The 21755-nt window shown below is 40.0% G+C and overlaps 1 protein-coding gene across 1 annotated transcript in view; it reads left to right on the forward strand.

The window, feature by feature from the left end:
* RAD17 (RAD17 checkpoint clamp loader component) overlaps positions 1–21755 on the forward strand; it is a 46160-nt gene that overhangs the window by 11728 nt on the left and 12677 nt on the right. The window contains 11 exon segments of the mRNA XM_017890600.1: positions 293–449; positions 3495–3631; positions 4737–4789; positions 4874–4999; positions 5092–5161; positions 7729–7840; positions 10678–10860; positions 11990–12075; positions 12189–12335; positions 15207–15356; positions 19736–19856. Coding sequence (XP_017746089.1) covers positions 293–449; positions 3495–3631; positions 4737–4789; positions 4874–4999; positions 5092–5161; positions 7729–7840; positions 10678–10860; positions 11990–12075; positions 12189–12335; positions 15207–15356; positions 19736–19856 — 1342 coding nt within the window.

Consider the following 21755-nt stretch of genomic DNA (forward strand, 5'->3'; position numbering starts at 1 on the left):
TAATGCAAAAATTGAGAAATTATCAGAAGCAGAATTTAGAGTTGAAGAATTATGATTCTCTTATTTCCATATTTGCAGATGTTTTTGTATGGAAAATGGGGGAAAAAATTAAAAAAAGAAAAAATAAAGTTGGTTTATTCCAGCAAGCATTATTATGAAATTTTATCTGCTTATATGAGACATTCAGCAAATATTTATAGAAGTAAATGATATTTAGAATGAAAAGTCAGAAATAATATTCTAGCATTCCAGTGATTTTGGTTTTTAATTAATAATTTGTATTTGATTTTAGGGTGGATCTATTTTATTAATAACAGGTCCTCCTGGATGTGGAAAGACAACGACCATAAAAGTACTATCGAAGGAGCATGGTATTCAAGTACAAGAGTGGATTAATCCAGTTTTACCAGATTTCCAAAAAGATGATTTCAGGGAGATATTTAATACTGGTAAGATTGGCTGTGAAGGTAGTGGAAGTAGTGGGAAAAACCTGTGCTTAAGGGAGCTTTCAGATAAACTTCTATGAGTGCATTTTTTCCCGTACTTCCCACTTTCAGAGGGATGGAATTTCACAGGCCAGATGCGATGGCTTTCACATGGGAGGCTGAGGCAGGAGGATTGCTTCAGGCCAGGAGTTAAAGACCAGGCTGGGCAACATACAAAGGCCCTGTCTGCAAAAATAAAAAAATTAGCTAGGTATAGTGTTGTGCACCTGTAGTTCTAACTACTCAAGGGCTGAGGTGGGAGGTGGGAGGATCAGTTGAGCCTATGAGTTCAGGGTTGCAGTGTGCTATAATTGTGCCATCATGCTCTAGCCTGGGCAACAGAGTGAGACACTGTCTCAAAAAATAAATAAACAAAAGTTATTTCAGGAGAAGGAAAGAAAGCATGTCTCCAGTGGAAGAGAATGGAATTTTTTGAAGATTAAGTCTTAACTGTTTTGTTAACATGTTCCTTTTGCATTATTTATCTACTTTTTACTAAGATCTGGCTAGGAGGTTAGACAGTATTAACTAAGATATTTTATTTGTTAAATCAAGCCTTAAGATGTGTTAAAAAGAACTTGCCCCCCAAGAAGATAGCTTAGATCAGTAAATACCTGTTAGAACAATATCAAATGAAAGCAAAAGAACAGAGATGTCTTTGGAATTTGGAAGGAGGCCTTAAGATAACGATTTAAAAATTGATAATAGTAACAATCTTATTTATTTATTGAGTCAGAGTCTCACTCTGTCACCCAGTCTGGAGTGCAACCTCTACCTCCCAGACTCAAGCTATTCTCATGCCTCAGCCTCCTGAGTAGCTGGGATTACAGGCCACCGCAACCAGATAATTTTTGTATTTTTAGTAGAGATGGGGTTTTTGCCATGTTAGCCAGGCTGGTCTCGAACTCCTGACCTCAAGCAATCCACCCTCCTCTGCCTCCCAAAGTGCTGGGATTATAGGCGTGAGCCACCATGCCCAGCAGTAGTACCAGTTTAAAGATGTAATACGTTATAAGTTCATGCATATGCTTATGTACTTTAGCACTATCATTTTATCTTTCATAGTTGTTCATATTGCAACTCTAGGTGGTGAAACTCGGGACAGCCAGATCTCCTGTGCCATTTTGAAGGGAAAGGTTTCTGTAGAAGGATAATTTTTTTTTTTTTTTTTGGGACGGAGTCTCGCTCTGTTGCTAGGCTGGAGTGCAGTGGCGCGATCTTGGCTCACTGCAACCTCTGCTTCCCGGGTTCAAACAAGTCTCCTGCCTCAGCCTCCCAAGTAGCTGGGACTACAGACGAGTGCCACCACGCCCAGCTAATTTTTTTTTGTACTTTTAGCAGAGATGGGGTTTCACCATGTTGGCCAGAATGGTCTCGATCTCTTGACCTCGTGATCCGCCCGCCTCAGCCTCCCGAAGTGTTGGCATTACAGGCATGAGCCACCGTGCCCGGCCAACTTGTAGAAGGATAGTTTTATTTTAATGTGGAGTGTTCCTCAAAATCCCTTGTCTGGACTCTTCTTTAATACACTCCCTTGTGCTACTAGTATTCCTTCCTGCTGGTGCTTTTGCTGTTTTCTTTTCCTTATTATTATTATTATTATTATTAATTTTGTGACAAAGTCTTGCTCTGTCACCCAGGTTGGAGTGCAGTGATTTGGCTCACTGCAAGCTCTGCCTCCTGGGTTCAAACGATTCTCCTGCCTCAGCCTCCCAAGTAGCTGGGATTACAGGCACCCACCACTATGCCCGGCTTATTTTTGTATTTTTCAGTAGAGATGGGGTTTCACCATGTTGGTCAGGCTGTTTTCGAACCCCTGATTTCAGGTGATCCAACTGCCTTGGCCTCCCAAAATGCTGGGATTACAGGCGTGAGCCACCACACCCGGCCCATTATTATTATTTTCTTTTTTTAAGAGGCAAAGTCTCACTATATTGTCCAGAATGAACTTGAACTTCTTAAGCGCTTAAGGGATTCTCATGACCCAGCCTCTGGAGTAGCTGGGACTACAGACGTGTGTTCCTGCACCTGGCTTTTACTGCTTTCTAAATAGTAGCATTACTTTTGACAGTCTGATAAGCCTTAATTTAAACAGTCTTCAATATGAAACATGCCTTCAGAGAGCTTCCCTCATTCTCAAGTTCACTAATCAGTCATTCTGTTTTTGTTGTTAAACCTTTATCACTCCAGTCTGACCAACATGGTGAAACCCTGCCTCTACTAAAAATTCAACAATTAGCCAGGCATGGCGATGGGTTCCTGTAATCCCAGCTACTCAGGAGGCTGAGGCGGGAGAATCGCTTGAACCTGGGAGGCGGAGGTTGCAGTGACCCAAGATTGTGCCACTGCACTTCAGTCTGGGTGACAGAGTGAGATTCTGTCTCAAACAAACAAACAAACAAACCAAACCCTTATCACTGAAGGTAATTCATTTAATAGGCTTGAACTCCTTTAGAGATTCTTCATTGGGTAGGCCAAAGTCATAGATATTTTTACCGATTGTATGAATGTTATGCTGACGGCTGTGTTCTTAGGTCAGTTAACTCCATATTACACAGGGTCTCACTCTGTCACCCAGGCTGGACACAGTCTCGGCTCACTGCAACCTCTACCTCCTGGGCTCAAGCCATCCCCCACCCGCCTCAGCCCCGCAAGTAGCTGGGACTACAGGCACAAGCCTCCACGCCTGGCTAATTTTTGTATTTTTTTGTAGAGACAGGGTTTCACCATGTTGCCCAGGCTGCTCTTGCATTCCTGAGGTCAAGTGATCCACCCACCTCAGCCTCCGAAAGTGCTGGGATTATAGACGTGAGCCACTGCACCTGGCTATGTGTTGACTCTTGTCTTTTGAAAGGAATATCCTATTTTAAATTTAAATGATTTTTCCTAATTAGGAAACAGTCTACAGTATTGTGAGATGCATCAAATGTGTGTGTCTGTGCATACAGTTGTTTAATATTAATGTATATAATTTGTTGAAAATAAAAGTGGTTATGTGTTTCCTTTCAGAATCAAGCTTCCATATGTTTCCCTATCAGTCTCAGATAGCAGTTTTCAAAGAGTTTCTACTAAGAGCGACGAAGTATAACAAGTTACAAATGCTTGGAGATGATCTGAGAACTGATAAGAAGATAATTCTGGTTGAAGTAAGGACAACTTTTAAAATCTGTTTTTTTTTTTTTTTTTTTTTTTTAGATGGGGTCTTGCTCTTTCAGGGTCCCCAGGCTGGGGGGCAGGGGGGGGATCTTGGCTCACTGCAAGCTCCACCTCCCAGGTTTACACCATTCTCCTGCCTCAGCCTCCCCAGTAGCTGGGACTACAGGCACCCGCCACCATGCCTGGCTAATTTTTTGTATTTTTTAGTAGAGACGGAGTTTCACCATGTTAGCTAGGATGGTGTGGATCTCCTGATACCTCGTGATCCGCCCACCATGGCCTCCCAAAGTGCTGGGATTATAGGCATGAGCCATTGTGCTCGGCCTAAAATCTTTTTTTTTTTTTTTTTGAGACAAGAGTCTTGCTTTAACCCCTAGGTTGGAGTGCAGTGGTGCAGTCTTGGCTCACTACAACCTCCGCCTCCTGGGTTGAAACAATTCTCATGCCTCAGCCTCCCCCGAGTAGCAGGGATTACAGGAACCTGCCACCATGCCGGCCTAATTTTTATATATTTAGTAGAGATGGAGTTTTGCCATGTTGGCCAGGCTGGTCTCGAACTCCTGACCTCAAGGTAATCTGCCTGCCTTGGCCTCCCGAGTGCTGGGATTACACATGTGAGCCACTGCACCCAGCCAACTTTTAAAATCTTGCTGTAGGTATTGAGTAAACAGTTGTGAGATATATCTTACATGATAATGTTAATTGTATAGTAGTGATATTGGTAAAATACAACACAAAGGCTTTGTAATAGAAACCTAAAGTCTTTTTTAGTAAACTTGAATGGAATAGCTGTAGGATAAGGAACGTTAAAATTTTAATGGTTTAAGTATAGAAAAACAAAAGAAAAGTTTGGAAAATTACTTCCTAGTGAAAATACTGTAACTGGAAAGCAACTGTAAGAAATTTGGTCTAAAAATTGGGATCCCCTTTGATGTATATTACTGTTTGGAGTATCATCTATTTCATGTTTCACTTCTATGAAAGTTCTGTTTAAAATACATTGTATAAATATATTTTTGCCTATCTCAATAAATCTGAGAAATAAATTTGCAATGGAATAAAACTATACTATTATTTATTTTTTATTTTCAATAGGATTTACCTAACCAGTTTTATCGGGATTCTCATACTTTACATGAAGTTCTAAGGTAGGTTTCAGTGAAGTATTCTAAAACTCCAAATTAAACGAGAAGTGGCTTAAATTTCAACATTGCTGTATTTTGTTATTTTAGGAAGTATGTGAGGATTGGTCGATGTCCTCTTATATTTGTAATCTCGGACAGTCTCAGTGGAGATAATAATCAAAGGTTATTGTTTCCCAAAGAAATTCAGGAAGAGTGTTCTATCTCAAATATTAGGTAAGAAAGAAATTTCTGCTTATAAAGGTCACATACGTATTATATTTTTAAATTAATCGTTTAACTGCTGTCTTTCTTTATAAAACTTTTAGTTTCAACCCTGTGGCACCAACAATTATGATGAAATTTCTTAATCGAATAGTGACTATAGAAGCTAACAAGGTAAGTCTCTGATTAATTAAACCTTACTTGATAACTATAGAAAGCCCAGCTTAAATAGTATTATGTAAACTGAAGGAGTTGGAGACATGTATTATTTTAATTTTTTAGAATTAAAGCATTTTATTATACTCATAAGGCATGCATGTCGTTTTAGAAAATGTAGGAAATACTGATTTTAAAATCTTTAATATTTTAGTATTTTTCTATTAAACTTTCACTTTCACATTGAGGTAAATTTTTGTTTTGCTTGGTTTACTGTTCTAAATTGTGTCTATCATCAAGAACATGTTTTCTGGCATGTAGGTGTGGTAGTTATCAGCAATTCAACTCTTCCTATTATCCTGCTGTCACTTTTTTATTTTGACATTTTTTAAAATTGTAGTGAAAAACATGTATCATAAAATTTATCATCTTAACCATTTTCAAAGATACGGTTCAGTATTGTAAAGTATATTTACATTCATATACAGCTGTTGTCACTTTTTTTTTTTTGAGACAGGGTCTCACTCTGTTGCTCAGGCTGGGCTATAGTGGCATAATCATTGCTCACTGCAGCCTCGACCTCTTGGGCTCAAGTGTTCCTTCCACCTCAACCTCCCAAGCAACTGGGACTACAGGCTCGTACCACCATGCCTGGCTAATTTTTTTATTTTTATTTTTTAGAGACAGGGTCTCCCTGTATTGCCCAGGCTGGTCTTAAATTCCTGGCTCAAGTGATCCTCCCTCCTCAGCCTCTGAAAGTGCTGAGATTTCAGGCATGCGCCTATGTGCCCGGCCTCCTTTCACTTCTAGTACGTCATTTTTTTCTATATCTCGAATTTAAAGATGATGTTAAAAAAAACTGATGCACCTTCTGCTCTCGGCATCATGGTTCTAGGGAATCCTACTGGTATAAATCAACCAAATCTTGCATGAAACATAATTTTTGTTGCACTGCTAGGACCACAGGAACTGAGGGAAATCTGCAAGGGAGAGGTTTTGAGGATTAAACACGTTAATGTAGAGCACCTAACTGAATAAATAATAGATATTAATAGTGAAAAATGTCCTGTAATATAGGAAGCAATTACTGTGATGAATTATTATGCCATTAGTGTTTTGAAAATATTTAATGGGTCAGGTGCGGTGGCTCTCACCTGTAATCCTAGCACTTTGGGAAGCCGAGGTGGGTGTATCACCTGAGGTCAGGCGTTCATGACCAGCCTGGCCAACAGGTGAAACCTCATCTGTAATAAAAATACAAAATGTGGTGGCGGGTGCCTATAATCTTGGCTACTGAGGAAGCTGAGGCAGGAGAATCTCTTGAACCCAGGGGGTGGAGGTTGCAGTGAGCCGAGATTGCACTACTTCGCTCCTTCCTGGGCAACAAGAGCGAAACTCCATATCCCCCCCACAAAATAAGAAAAAACAATTACCTGGTCATGGTGGTATGCTCCTGTAGTCCCAGCTACTCAGAAGCCTGAGGCAGGATGATCACTGGAGCCTAGGAGTTTGAGACTGCAGTGATCTAGATGACATGACTGTAGTCTGTCGTGGTCAGAGCTAGACCCTGTCTCTAAAAGAAAATCTACATTCTCTACTATAAGCGTGAGAACTGCAAATTGAGCCATGGTGCATGCCTGTAGTCCCAGCTACAAAGGCTGACAGCGGTGGGAGGATTGGTTGAGCCAGGGAGCTCAAGACCAGCCTAGGTGTGATATAGTAACACCTTGTGTCAAAACAAAAATTTTTTTTTTTTAGTGAATTGATTAGTTCAAGTGGCTCCGGTTTAAAAAAGAAGAAGAAATAATTGGTGTAATTGTGGCTTTTTCATCCTCACCAGACTGTATAATGTGTTGAAAACCTTAGTAAAGGAATTTTCATGTAAATTTCGTAAATTTGTCAGATTATTTTGTGTATATTTAGTTCTATCACATTGTATTGCATTTTGAGGGTTTTTGTATGTGTGTGTGTACATATATATGTTACATATTTGTATGTTAGTGAGAGAGTAAAAACTTCAAAATACAACCTGGTCAAAGTGAAAAAGTAAAACAATACATTATTTAATATTTCCTGAAAGTATACCTTAAACTGTAATAAGTCATTGAAGCTTGTACCAATCATAGACCAGTGTTTAACATGGAGGCTTTTTAGTTTTTTTTTATTATTTTAAGATAATTTTTTTTTTTTTCTGGCTCTATAGCCCAGGCTAGAGTGCAGTGGCAAGATCATAGCTCACTGCAGCCTTCATCTCCAGGGCTCAAGTGATCCTCCCACTTCAGCCTCCTGAGTAGCAGGGAATACAGGCGCATGCCACCATGCCTAGCTAATTGTTTTGATTTTTTGTAGAGATGAGGTCTTACTACCTTGCCTAGGCTGGTCTCAAACTCCTGAGCTGAAGTGATCCTCCTACCTCAGCCTCCTAAATTGCTGAGATTATGGGAATGTGCCACCGTTCCCAGCCCTTTTTAGTATTTAAGTTTAAAAGAATCTAATTTACTTTAATTAAGTTTAGAAAATAGGTTGGGATTTTTTGTTATTATTTTAAGAAAATACTTTTAAAAAATTTAATTTTCTTATTTTAGAATGGAGGAAAAATTACTGTCCCTGACAAAACTTCTCTAGAGTTGCTCTGCCAAGGATGTTCTGGTGATATCAGAAGTGCAATAAACAGCCTCCAGTTTTCTTCTTCAAAAGGTAACTATGGAAGATACAGTCATGTGGCATTATATAGGTGACTGACTTTCTCTTAATTCATTCAATGAAATCAAACATTTTAACTTATGTTTGGTCTATACCTATTTATCCTTCTTTATTATTGAGACAGTGGCTTAAAATTAAATATATACTCATGCATATATACCCTTCTATGAATATGTTGTAGTATATATCCTTGTTTCTGTTTGAGATAGTTTACCTTTCAAAGTTAATTTAGAACAAGATTTCCTGGATAAAAATTCTGCCTCTGCCACTTAGCAGTTATATAGTCCTATGCAGGTGACTCTATGTTTCTGTGCCTCTGTTTTCTCACCTTTCATGTGAACACTTCTTAGGGTTCTATGAAGAATATGTGAGGTGATACCTACAGAGTGCTTCTTACAGTGCTTGATTAATATTAAGTGCTCAATAAATGGCCAGCCATTAATCAGTTTAATAATACTTTTGAAATTATTATTATTTATTTTGAGACGGAGTCTCACTCTGCCGCCCAGGCTGGAGTGCATGGCGTGATCTCGGCTCACTGCAAGCTCTTCCTCCCGGTTTCACGCCATTCTGCCTCAGCCTCCTGAGTAGCTGGGACTACAGGCGCCTGCCACTGAGCCCGGCTAATTTTTTTGTATTTTAAATAGAGATGGGGTTTCACTGTCTTAGCCAGGATGGTTACGATCTCCTAACCTCAAGATCCGCCCTCCTCGGCCTCCCAAAGTGCTGGGATTACAGGCATGAGCCACCGTCCCCAGCCTGAAATTATTTTATAATAATTTATGAGACANGCCACTGAGCCCGGCTAATTTTTTTGTATTTTAAATAGAGATGGGGTTTCACTGTCTTAGCCAGGATGGTTACGATCTCCTAACCTCAAGATCCGCCCTCCTCGGCCTCCCAAAGTGCTGGGATTACAGGCATGAGCCACCGTCCCCAGCCTGAAATTATTTTTATAATAATTTATGAGACATGTTTAATAAATTTATTTCCTGTTAATATTGAAACATGTAAATTTATGAGATGTTTAATAAATTTCCTGTTAATATGTAAAAGATGTAGTAAAAGATAGTTTCACTAATGTCAGTGAGTTACATTTTTACTGTAATGATCATGGTTTACTGTATAGTCCTCCTTCAGAAGGCAATTAGCAGACTACTTACTTAATGCTTAACATTGACAAATTGACATTAAAGAGTGGGCCAAGAACTATGTTAGCAATTATGTTTTTTTCATTTAATTCTCATATCAACCTAATGAGATAGACAGTACTTTGATTCAAATCCAGATCCTGTGCTCTTTCTGCTGTTCGAGGTAGCTTTTAAGTCATGCACTCTTGAGTTCTAAATAGGAGACTTAAAAATGAAACTTGGGGCAAGCATGGTGACTCATGCCTAAAGCCAAGGTGGGTGGATCACTTGAGCCTAGGAGTTTGAAACCAGCCTGGGCAACATAACAAGACCTTGTCTCTACAAAAAAATTAAGAAAAAAAATTATAAACCCGAGAAATTTGATCACATGCGTATTCATAAATTGGATACTCTCAACATCAGTAGAGAGGTTGTTAAACATACATTGCAGAACCAGACTGCCTGGATTCCAGTCATTCATCACTGATGACCTTGAGCCAATTACTTCACATTTTTGTATCTCATTTCATTAACTGACTAATAATAATTGGTCAGGTGCAGTGGCTCTCACCTGTTATCCCAACACTATAGGAGACTGAGGTAGAAGGAAGCTTCAACCTCAAGAGTCTGATACCAGCCCAACATAGCGAGACCGCATCTCTAATGAAAAATATATATATATAGCCAGCATAGTTATGCATACCTGTAATCCCGACTGCTTGAGAGGCTGAGGTGGGAGGATCACTTGAGCCTGAAGGTTGAGATTTCAGTGAGCTATGATTGCGCCACTGTACTCCAGACTGGGTGATAGAGCCAGACCCTGTGTCAAAAAAAAAAAAAGGCCAGGCATGGTGGCTCACACCTGTAATCCCAGCACTTGGGGAGGCTAAGTCGGGTGGTTGGGAGGTCGTGACCAGCCTGGCCAACATGGTGAAACGCCATCTCTGCTGAAAATAAAAAAATTTAGCCAGGCATATGCCTGTAATCCCAGCTGCTTGGGAGGCTGAAGCAGGAGAATTGCTTGAACCCAGGAGGCAGAGGGTGTGGTGAGCCGAGATCGCACCACTGCACTCCAGCCTGGGCAACAGAGTGAGACTCCATCTCAAAAAAAAAAAAAATTCTCCCTTCACCGGGTTGTTATGAAGATTAAATTCAAATGTATCACATGCCAGGAACAGTACCTTGCACATAACACGATGAGAAACCAAGGCGATGTGACAGTACAGGTTGAATATCCTTTATTTGAAATTTTTGGGAATAGAAGGATTGCAGATTTTTTTTTAGATTTTGGAATATTTGCATTATACCAATTGAAAATCCCTCGTCTGAAAATCTGAAATACAAAGTGCTCCAATGACCATTGCCTTTGAGCATCTTGTTGGCACTGCAGGTTTCATATTTTGGAGCATTTTGGAGTTTGAATTTTTGGATCAGGAATGTCAACCTATATTGGAGATTGTGCTTTTGTGCATGTGAAAGTTTGAAATCTGCATTATGAAATAACTTGCAGATAACATTTTATTCCATTTTAGTGTTAGTAACCCAAAGAAGATTCTGACTCGGTTAATGTCATTTGTAATTTTTGTTTATTAGGAAAACATATTTTAATTAGAATATTTAGTGTAACTATATCTGAAGTGTTCTTAGTTTTAATTTTCATATTTTAATTTAAATATTGTCACTTGGGTGTATATTATTCAGGAGAAAACAACTTATGGCCAAGGAAAAAAGGAATGTCTTTAAAATCGGATGCTGTGCTGTCAAAATCAAAACGAAGAAAAAAACCTGATAGGGTTTTTGAAAATCAAGAGGTCCAAGCTATTGGTGGCAAAGATGTTTCTCTGTTTCTCTTCAGAGCTTTGGGGAAAATTCTGTATTGTAAAAGTAAGAAATTTTTACATTTTTTAAATCTGTTGGATATCACATAGTCTTAAAATGGAAATAAAATGTCACTTTTAAAAAAATGTCATGTATTTTGGTTCTGCTCTAAGAGTTAGAGCTAGGTCAGATACTGTTTGCCTAGGCCTAAGACATAGTAGGAAAATAGAATATTTTCTGACCACGAGCAGGATTAAAAGTAAAAACATGCTATTGCAGGCCATATCCATGTGTGTAAATCCTTATAGTTTGCAGAAGGTAAGAGAGCAGATCATCTAGACTTTTGTGGCAAGTGTTGGTAGCCTAAAGCCCTCTTAACACTGGGGTCCAGCCAACAGAGCCTTAGACAAATTACCAGGTAGTTTAAAGTTTCTTTCAATCCTCTTGTGTTTCTCTACTTTACAAGCTTTCTGACTTCGCAACCAGAGATGTTTATTGCCTTTTCTGTCTTTTTTGATGACTGCTCCCTCTCGGTTCTTTCACTCCCTGTTGCCCATTTTAGTGTCCCAAATAGTCCCTCCTTTTGATACCAAATGCCTGTGTTCAGTCTGATGATGCTGAAGGAAAGAAATTGGGATTTCTGAATGGAAACCTCCATACCATCTGAGAAAAATGGGCATCACTTAGATGGCAGTGAAGACACTCCTCTGTCACTGGATCCTCTTATTTTGAACCTGAGTGACTATTCCCACCTGATTCTTTTCTTTCTCTCCTTTCTTTTCCTCCCCAACATAATGTTCATCGTCTCTTGCATTAGCAAATGGAATTCGTATTCTTTCATGTAGAGAGCAACATCTTCGTACATAGTAGATAAAAGAGTAAAGAACACTGTATTGAGATGAGAGATCAAGGGAAGAAAGCAATCCAAAGCTGGAAAAGGTGAAATGGGAGTGCATTAGGAAGTGGAATATTTTAAGTCTAGAAAAACCATAATCTAAGCATCAGAATTCTTAATTTAGTTCTTGCTAATATGGATAAAATAGGTGCTTGCTTCCAGTTGTTTTATTTATTATTTTGAACAGTTTGCTTACTATGTTGGTATTGTATGTCTAAAATTTTCAGACTCTTCAAATGACTGGTGCTATATAATTATAAAGAAGGTATTATCTTTAATAATTTCAGCAATTTTTTATAGGAGCATCTTTAACAGAATTAGACTCACCTCGGTTGCCCTCTCATTTATCAGAATATGAACGGGATACATTACTTGTTGAACCTGAGGTAAGTTCTTTAATGACACTTAGTAGAGGTTACAAAGGATATATTATTTGTGTGCATATATATTTGACCATTGCATTTTTGCCAAATTTAAGTATATATGCTTGTTTTTATAGGAGATAGTAGAAATGTCACACATGCCTGGAGACTTATTTAATTTATATCTTCACCAAAACTACATAGATTTCTTCATGGATATTGATGATATTGTGAGAGCCAGTGAATTTCTAAGTTTTGCAGATATCCTCAGTGGTGACTGGAATGTAAGACCATTTGACTCAAAATGTTTATAAGTATTTCCTTAGAATTAAGAAAAGAAAGTTTACTTTTATCCCTAATTGCCTGACATTATTTTATGTGACTCTTCTTCATAACTATGCTAAAGTTAATGTATCCAACTCAGTGTTTATAATGAAGCTTCAGTAGCAAATCTGATTTTTCTGCTGATAATATAGTACCAATTGTTTCTAAAGTTATTTTCTTTGTGTGTGTGTGTGTGTGTGTGTATAGACAGGGTCTCACTAGACCAGCTCAGGCCAGTCTCAAATTCCTGGGCTCAGACAGTCCTTTCGCCTGAGCCTCCCAAAGTGCTGGGTGCTGGGATTAACAACAAGCGTGAACCACCACTCCTATCTCTAAATTTTCTGGTTTTGTGGTTATGGGTTTTTTTTTTTTTTTGGAGAAGAGGCTGTAGCTACAGCTATGTTACCCAGGCTGGTCTTGAACTACTGGGCTTAGGGGATCCTCTCCTCTCTGCCTTCCAAGTAGTTAGAAATACAAACACACACTACCATGCCCAGCTTATTTTCCTTTTTTTTTCCCGAGACAGTATCTTACTTTTTTGCCCATGCTGGAGTCCAGTGATACAAAGTGGTTGCTCACTGCAACCTTGACCTTCTGGGCTCAAGCTTTCCTCCAACCTCAGGCACTCCCCCATCCAGTAGCTGGGACTACGGGCAAGCACCACTATCCCTAGCTGGTTTTTTTTTTTTTTTTGGGTAGAGACAGGGTTTCACCATGTTATCCATACTGGTCTTGAACTCCTGAGCTCAAGTGATCTGCCTGCCCTGGCCTCTCAAAGTGCTGGGATTACAGGCGTGAGCCACCATGCGTGGCCCCAGCTTATTTTCTGATTTTAAAATTAATACATACTCAAAATATGACAACCATTAAAAAGTAGATACAAGAGAAAGAACTGTACATGTTGCTACACTTTCTGCAAGTTTTAAAAATTTATTTCTTTTACATATTTTAAACTATTTACTATAAAATTTGTGTTTTGTTCTTAACGTCTTAACACTGCCCTTACCAGTACAACAGCCACCAACCACATGTAGCTATTTAAATTTACTTAAAAATTCAGTTCCTCAGTCATACTAGCCACATCTCCAGTATTGCATGTGGCTGATGGCTACTTTATTGAACAGCCCAGATACAAAACATTTCCATCATTGCAGGAAGTTTTGTTGGACAACACTGTTTTGATATGCTAATGTTTCTGTGTGTTATAAATACTAAAATAAGGCCGGGCTCAGTGGGTCACACCTGTAAACCCAGCACTTAACGAGGCCGAGGCAGGTGGATCACTTGAGCTCATGAGTTCGAGACCAGCTGAGGCAACATGACGAAACCCTATCTCTTCAAAAAATGCCAAGAAGATTGCTTGAGTGTGGTGGTCCCAGCTACTCAGGAGGCTGAGGTGGGAGGATGGCTTGAGCCCGGGAGGCAGAGGTTGCAGTGAGTTGAGATCACACCGCTGCACTCCAGCCTGGGCAGCAATAGAGCTGGACCTTGTCTCAAAAAATTAAAACACTGAAATAGCAGTAATAAGTAAAATTAGAAAAGACACAGAAAAACCATTTATGATATAGAGCTTCATTACTCAGCAGTTGCATTTGCTTAACGTTTAAAATAATTGTTTCTTTTTTATTTTGAAATTTTCCAACCTATAAATAAATTAAAAGGATAGTACAGTGAACCAGGAGTGGTGATTCCTGCCACTAATTCCGCACTTTGGGAGTCCAAGGCAGGAAGATCACTTGAGGCCAGAAGTTTGAGAACAGCCTGGGAAACACAGCCAGACCCCATCTCTAGAAGAGATTTTAAAAATTAGCTGGGTGTGGTGGCATGCACCTGTAGTCCTAGCTACTTGGGAGGCTGAGGTGGGAGAATCACTTGAGCCCAGGAGTTTGAGGTTACAGTGAGCTGTGATCGTGCCACCGCACTCCAGACTGGGCAACAGACCGAGACCCTGTTTTAAATAATAATACAAAATAACGAAAAGAGTATAATTGATTTGTTTGTGACACCAAGGATAAATGCTTGAGGTAGTGGATACCCCATTTACCTTGATGTAATTATTACGCATTGTATCAAAATAACTCCTGTAACTCATAAATATATACAGCTACTAGGTACCCACACAAATTAAAAATTGAAAAAAATAATGATAGTTCAATGAATAGCTGCATATCCTTAACTTTTGTTTGGCAGTTTGCATATTTTGCCACTTTTTCTTTATCTCTCTATATATTTACATATTTGTTTCTGGCTGGATAATTGGCAAGTATTAATAATTGTGAACATCATGGCACTTAATACTTAAGCAACATAAGGACATTGTTCTGTTACAACTACCATAGCATTATCATACCCAACTGAAACTAAACTATAACTAGTTAATATAATTGGCCTCCCAAAGTGCTGGGATTACAGGCGTGAACCACTGTGCCCAGCTGCATAGTCATATTTTAGTTTCAATTATATTTTAATTATATTAACTAATTACATTAACTAATAAGTTATATAATTAACTTTCCAAAGAAAGTTAACACTAATCTAGCAATATATTCTCCCTATTCAGATTTCCTCATTTGCCTCAAAAATGTATTCAAAGTTGTTTCCCCCGCCCCTGTCCAAGATCCACTCAGGGTTTACACATTTAATTTGATTGATATGTCCCAGTGGAATTTGCATTAGATAAATTTATAGTGCTGTTATTTATAAGGCTGTAGTGATGTTGAAGAAAGTGAACACATAGAAACTAAATACGGTTAGTATTTTGTATGTATCAGGAATACCAGTAATGCTCTTTTATAAATCTATTTTCTTTCACATCTTGTCTCATTTGTTAGACACGCTCTTTACTCAGGGAATATAGCACATCTATAGCTACGAGAGGTGTGATACATTCCAACAAAGCCCGAGGATATGCTCATTGCCAAGGAGGAGGATCAAGTTTTCGACCCTTGCACAAACCTCAGTGGTTTCTAATATATAAAAAGGTAAAAAATAAAAGAATTGTATACTTTGAATATGTGAACTTTATAGTATGTGAATTATAACTCAAAGCAGTTATTTTCTTTAAAACATAACAAAGGAAAAAATGTTTCATTTTTAATGAAATAGTTGCTAAAGGTCCACAATTAGATTCCGAGTTTTTATTAAACATAAAAAGGTTACTCTTAGAATTGCTCTGTGACAATTTTTACGGGAAAAAAGACCATCAAAATTGAAACATTATACATATATTAGTTCAGTTTTATTGGAATCAAAGCATAGTTACATTTTATTTTTTATTTTTTTATTTTTTGAAACGGAGTTTCACTCTTTTTGCCCAGGCTGGAGTGCAATGGCACGATCTCGGCTCACTGCAACCTCTGCCTCCCGGGTTCAAGCAGTTCTCCTGCCTCAACCTCCCAAGTAGCTGGGATTACAGGTGCTAGCCACCACGCCCGGCTAATTTTTTGTATTTTTAGTAGAGACAGGGTTTCACCATGTTGGCCAGGATGGTCTCGATCTCTTGACCTCGTGATCCTCCCACCTCGGCCTCTCAAAGTGCTGGGATTACAAACGTGAGCCACCGTGCCGCACCATATTTTATTATTTATTTATTTTTTTAATTTAGGCAGAGTCATGCTGTTGCCATCCTGGAGTGCAGTGGTGCCATCTCGGCTCATTGTAACCTCCGCCTCCTAGGTTCAAGCAATTCTCTCACCTCAACCTCCCGAGTAGCTAGGACTACAGGCATGTGCCTCCATGGCTAGCTAATTTTTGTATTTTTAGTAGAGACGGGGTTTCGCCATGTTGGCCAGGCTCTTCTTGAACTCCTGACCTCAAGTGGTCCACCTGCCTTGGCCTCTCAAAGTGCTAGGATTACAGGCGTGAGCCACTGTGCCTAGCTGCATAGTTATATTTTAGTTTCAATTAAAAACAAACTTTAGGGCCAGGCATGGTGGCTCACACCTGTAATCCCAGCACTGTGGAAGGCCAAAACAAGAGGGTCACTTGAGCCCAGGAGTTTGAGACCAGCCTGGGCAACATAGTGAGATCCCGTATCTACAAGAAAAAGAAAAAATTTGTAAATAAATAAACCCTAGTTCAACCTGAGAATGCTGACTGGAAAATTGAAATCCCTAGTATATAAAATTTCAGTTAGGCAGGCGGAATAAGTTTTTTTTTGTTTTTTGTTTTTGAGACTGAGCCTCGCTCTACGCTAAGCTGGAGTGCAGTGGCGCAATCTTGGCTCACTGCAGCCTCTGCCTCCCAGGTTAAAGCAATTCTTCTGCCTCAGCCTCCCTAGTAACTGGGACTAGAGGTGTGCGCCACCTTACCCAGCTAATTTTTGTATTTGTAGTAGAGAGGAGGTTTCAGCATGTTAGCCAGGATGGTCTAGATCTCTTGACCTCATGATCCACATGCCTCGTCCCCCCAAAGTGCTGGGATTACAGGTGTGAGTCACCATGCCAGTGCCCAGCCAGGAGAAATAAGTTTTAAGTTCAAGAGATACATTATATAACATTGTGACTATTAATAACAATGTATCGGCCGGGCGCTGGTGGCTCAAGCCTGTAATCCCAGCACTTTGGGAGGCCGAGACGGGCGGATCACGAGGTCAGGAGATCGAGACCATCCTGGCTAACACGGTGAAACCCCGTCTCTACTAAAAAAATACAAAAAACTAGCCGGGCGACGTGGCGGGTGCCTTTAGTCCCAGCTACTCGGGAGGCTGAGGCAGGAGGATGGCATGAACCCAGGAGGCGGGGCTTGCAGTGAGCTGAGTTCCGGCCATTGCACTCCAGCCTGGGCGGCAGAGCGAGACTCCGTCTCAAAAATAAAATAAAATAAAATAACAATGTATCATGTATTTGAAAATCACCGCGGGGTGTGGTGGCTCATGCCTGTAATCCCAGCACTTTGAGAGGCCAAAGTGGGCATATCATAAGGTCAGAAGATCAAGACCATCCTGGCTAACACAGTGAAACCCTGTCTCTACTAAAAATACAAAAATTTAGTCGGACGTGGCAGCGGGCGCCTGTAATCCCAGCTACTCTGGAGGCTGAGGCAGGAGAATGGCGTGAACCCAGGAGGTGGAGCTTGCAGTGAGCTGACATCGCGCCACTGCACTCTAGCCTGGGAGACAGAGCAAGACTCCGTCTCAAAAAAAAAGAAAATCACTAAAACAGTAGATTTTAAGTGTTCTCACCACACACACAAAAATATATGTACGTAAGGTAATGCATATGTTAATTGGCTTGATTTAGCCATTCTACCATATATACATATTTCAGAACATCATATTGTATACTATAAATAGAGAGCTTGTCAATTTAAATTAATCAAAGAAAGGAGAGGAAATCTTGGCCTTGCCTCTATGTGGACAAGGTATTCACCTAATGTGTTCTTACTCTCCACAGCAAAAAATGTAGATGATTGAATTATTTAGAGGTAAAAAATGGGTGGCACACAAGTTGAAGACAAAATACACAACAAAGTTTTCAAAATGAATTGCCAATCTTTAAAAATCAGACTAATGATTACAAGATATGAATTTCGACTGGGCGCGGTGGCTCACGCCTGTAATCCCAGCACTTTTTGGAGGCCAAGGCGGGCAGAACACGAGGTCAGGAGTTCAAGACCAGCCTGACCAACATGGTGAAACCCCATCTCTACTAAAAGTACAAAAGTTAGCCGGGTGTAGTGATGCGCTCCTGTAATCCCAGCTACTCAGGAGGCTAAAGCAGGAGAATCGTGTGAACCCAGGAGGCAGAGGTTGCAGTGAGCCAAGATCATGCCACTGCACTGCACTCCATCCTGGGTGACATAATGAGACTCTGTCTCAGGGAAAAAAAAAATTAGATACGAATTTCTAGCTTCAGAATTTCTGGAATCTCTTAGTAGGGAAAAAAAAAAAAAAAAGGCCAGGTGCAGTGGCTCACACCTGTATTCCAAGCACTTTGGAAAGCTGATGTGGAAGGATCACTGGAGCCCAGGAGTTTGAGACCTGCCTGGGCAATATGGTAAAACCCCATCTCTATAAAAAAAAATAATTAGCTGGGTGTGGTGGCACACACCAGGAGTTTAAGACCAGCCTGGGCAACATAGTGAGATCCCAAATCTACAGTAAAAGAAAACAAAATTTTTTTTTGTTTTCCTACCTAGTGCCAGCTACTTGGGAGGCTGAATTGGAAGGATTGATTAAGCCTGGGAGGCAGAGTTTGCAGTGAACAATGATTGTGCCACTGCACTCCAGCTTGGGCAACAGAGGGAGACCCCCATCTCTCAAAAAAACAAAAGGAAAGTGAAGTATAACACTGGCTTGTATTTCTGCATGGCAGCAATCACCTCGCCATGTAGCATCTGCCCCTTTGAGATGAGAGTAGTAGGTCCCACTGTCCCCAGCTGGTTCATTCACTTATATTGCCTGCTTGAATTCTGTAATATCTGAATTCATGACCCCTGGACTGGGTCGTCTCTGAGATGTCTTCCGGTTCTAAAATCATACAGCTGAAAATTACCCTATAATTTATTACCTAGGACATTTTTTCCAACAGATTTCTTGGAGAATTTAATCATTTTTAAGCAATTTATATCTCATTGACTTGCTTTGTCTTTTTTTTTGAGACAGAGTCTCGCCCTGTCGCCCAGGCTGGAGTGCAGTGGCGTGATCTCGGCTCACTGCAAGCTCCACCTCCCAGGTTCAAGCAATTCTCCTGCCTCAGCCTCCCGAGTAACTGGGACTACAGGCGCATGCCACCACGCCCGGCTAATTTTTTATATTGTTGGTAGAGACAGAGTTTCACCATGTTAGCCAGGATGGTCTCAATTTCTTGACCTCGTGATCTGTCTGCCTCAGCCTCCCAAAGTGCTGGGATTACAGGTGTGAGCCACTGCGCCCGGCCTGCTTTGTCTTTTATGGCATATATATTAATTTTGCCTTGTAGCTACATATAAATTATCTAAGACTGTTAGCTTCTGGAAGGCAGGGATTATGCTTTTCTCTTGCTCAGCGTAACATTATGTTGACTACAGAAAACAAATTATTTCATTGAAAAATAATATTTTCATGTAATTTGTGATGTGTATGTGCTCATAAATAATTCCTTTGAGTTTTAAATTTGGTTTTCTTATACATTCAACGTCTTTTAAAAATTCTTGTTCATCGAATGTGAAATAGTTGTGTAGGTAAAATACTTTATTAGACAATGTTAGAAAAACTATAAAGGACTACTTAAATAAGCTATTAAAAGTATATTTGTGGTATATAAACCCACAAGTTAATATAAACTTATTGTGTACATTTATATAGTAAACTTAGTTTGTCTAGGAATACATATTTTTAATTTCATTTTTCCTTTCATCTTTTTTTTTCTTTTCTATACAGTATCGGGAAAATTGCCTGGCAGCAAAAGCACTTTTTCCTGATTTCTGCCTGCCAGCTTTATGCCTCCAAACTCAGCTATTGCCATACCTTGCTCTACTAACCATTCCAATGAGAAATCAAGGTAATAACATAAGTTTTTCTTTTCTTTTAAGAAGTAGGGTTTTTCATTAATTTATTTTATTTTTTTAGATGGAGTCTTGCTCTATCGCCCAGGCTGGAGTGCAGTGGTGTGATCTCAGCTCACTACAACCTCTGCCTCCTGGGTTCAAGCGATTCTCCTGCCTCAGCCTCCGGAGTAGCTGGGACCACAGGTGCGTGCCCCCACACCTGGCTAATTTTTGTATTTTAGTAGAGACGGGGTTTCACCATATTAGCCAGGATGGTCTCGATCTCCTGACTTTGTGATCCACCTGCCTCGGCCCCCTAGAGTGCTGGGATTACAGGTATGAGCCACCGCACATGGCCAGAACTAGGGTTTTATATCAGTATCTTTTTGTGGGCTAACTTATTGCTATATGCAGTGAGATACTTTTTTTCCTTTTATTTTTTGATCCAGATAATTCTACATCCTTTATGTTTTTTTAAAAAAAGCATCAAACAGGCCAGCTGCGATGCCTCATGCCTGTAATCCCAGCACTTTGGAAGGTCAAGACAGGCAGATCCCTGGAGGTTAGGAGTTCGAGAGTAGCCTGGCCAACATGGCGAAACTCTGTCTCTACTAAAAGTACAAAAATTAGCCAGGTGCAGTGGCACGCACTTGTAATCCCAGCTACTCAGGAGACTGAGGCAGGAGAATCACCTCCAGGAGGTGGAGGCTGCAGTGAGCTGAGATCGCACACCTGCACTCCAGGCTGGGTGACAAAGTGAGGTCTGTCTCAAACAAAAAGCATCAAACGATATAGAAATATATAAAGGGCTGGACACAGTGGCTTATGCCTGTAATCCTAGCCCTTTGGGAGGCCAAGACTGGGAAACTCCATTTCTGCTAAAAAAAAAAAAAAAAAAATTAGCCGGGCGTGGTGGCACACGTCTGTAATCCCAGCTACTCGGGAGGCTGAGGCAGGAGAATCTTGAACCTGGGAGGCAGAGGTTGCAGTGAGTCGAGATCGGGCCGTTGCACTCCAGCCTGGGCGACAGAGCGAGACTCTGTCTTAAAAAAAAAAAAAAGAACTTTCTAAAGTAAAAATTGAAAGTACTTCCCCTACAACCACAGGTGGCTTTGACAGATTTTAATGTAAACTCTTCCAGATACTCTTCTGTGAATGTAGAGACATGCAGAATGAGGCAAGCTTTGATTTGCTTATATCACTTATCGTGGATAGCCTTTCATGTCTTATAAGTTAATGTCAGAGCAGTAATGCTAAAGTGTATTGAAATCTAACTCATTTTTTCCAAATTTATAAACATTTTATTTAACCTTATGATGTATATTTTGGTTGATTTCAGTATTACAAAAATGCTTATTAATAGTATATTTTCATTATGTTTCTATGTTATGAAATTATAATGCCACAAACATTACTATGCCTATGGCAGTATACACCTGCACACGTTTTGAAAATGTTGGACATTCATAGGCAAAAATGGGATAACTTTTGGGCAGTGGTCGTGATTAATCTGTTGATCAGAATCCAGAGATTTCCCTTCTCCTTGCCAATTGCTTTAAGAGTATACTAGTTTTTGGCTGGGTGCGGTGGCTCACACCTGTGATCCCAGCACTTTGGGAGGCCGAGACGGGCAGATCACGAAGTCAGGAGATCGAGACCATCCTGGCTAACATGGTAAAACCCCATCTCTAGTAAAAATACAAAATAAATAAATAAATAAAATTAGCCGGGCCTGGTGGCGGGCGCCGGTAGTCCTAGTCCCAGCTACTTGGGAGGCTGAGGTAGGAGAATGGCGTGAACCTGGGAGGCAGAGCTTGCAGTGAGCGAAGATCGCGCAACAGAGCAAGTCTCCGGCTCGAAAAAAAAAAAGAAAGAAACAAAAGATTACACTAGTTTTTATTTTATTTTATTTT

Source organism: Rhinopithecus bieti, unplaced genomic scaffold (assembly GCF_001698545.2).
Source record: "Rhinopithecus bieti isolate Rb0 unplaced genomic scaffold, ASM169854v2 scaffold_18354, whole genome shotgun sequence".
Lineage (NCBI taxonomy): Eukaryota > Metazoa > Chordata > Mammalia > Primates > Cercopithecidae > Rhinopithecus > Rhinopithecus bieti.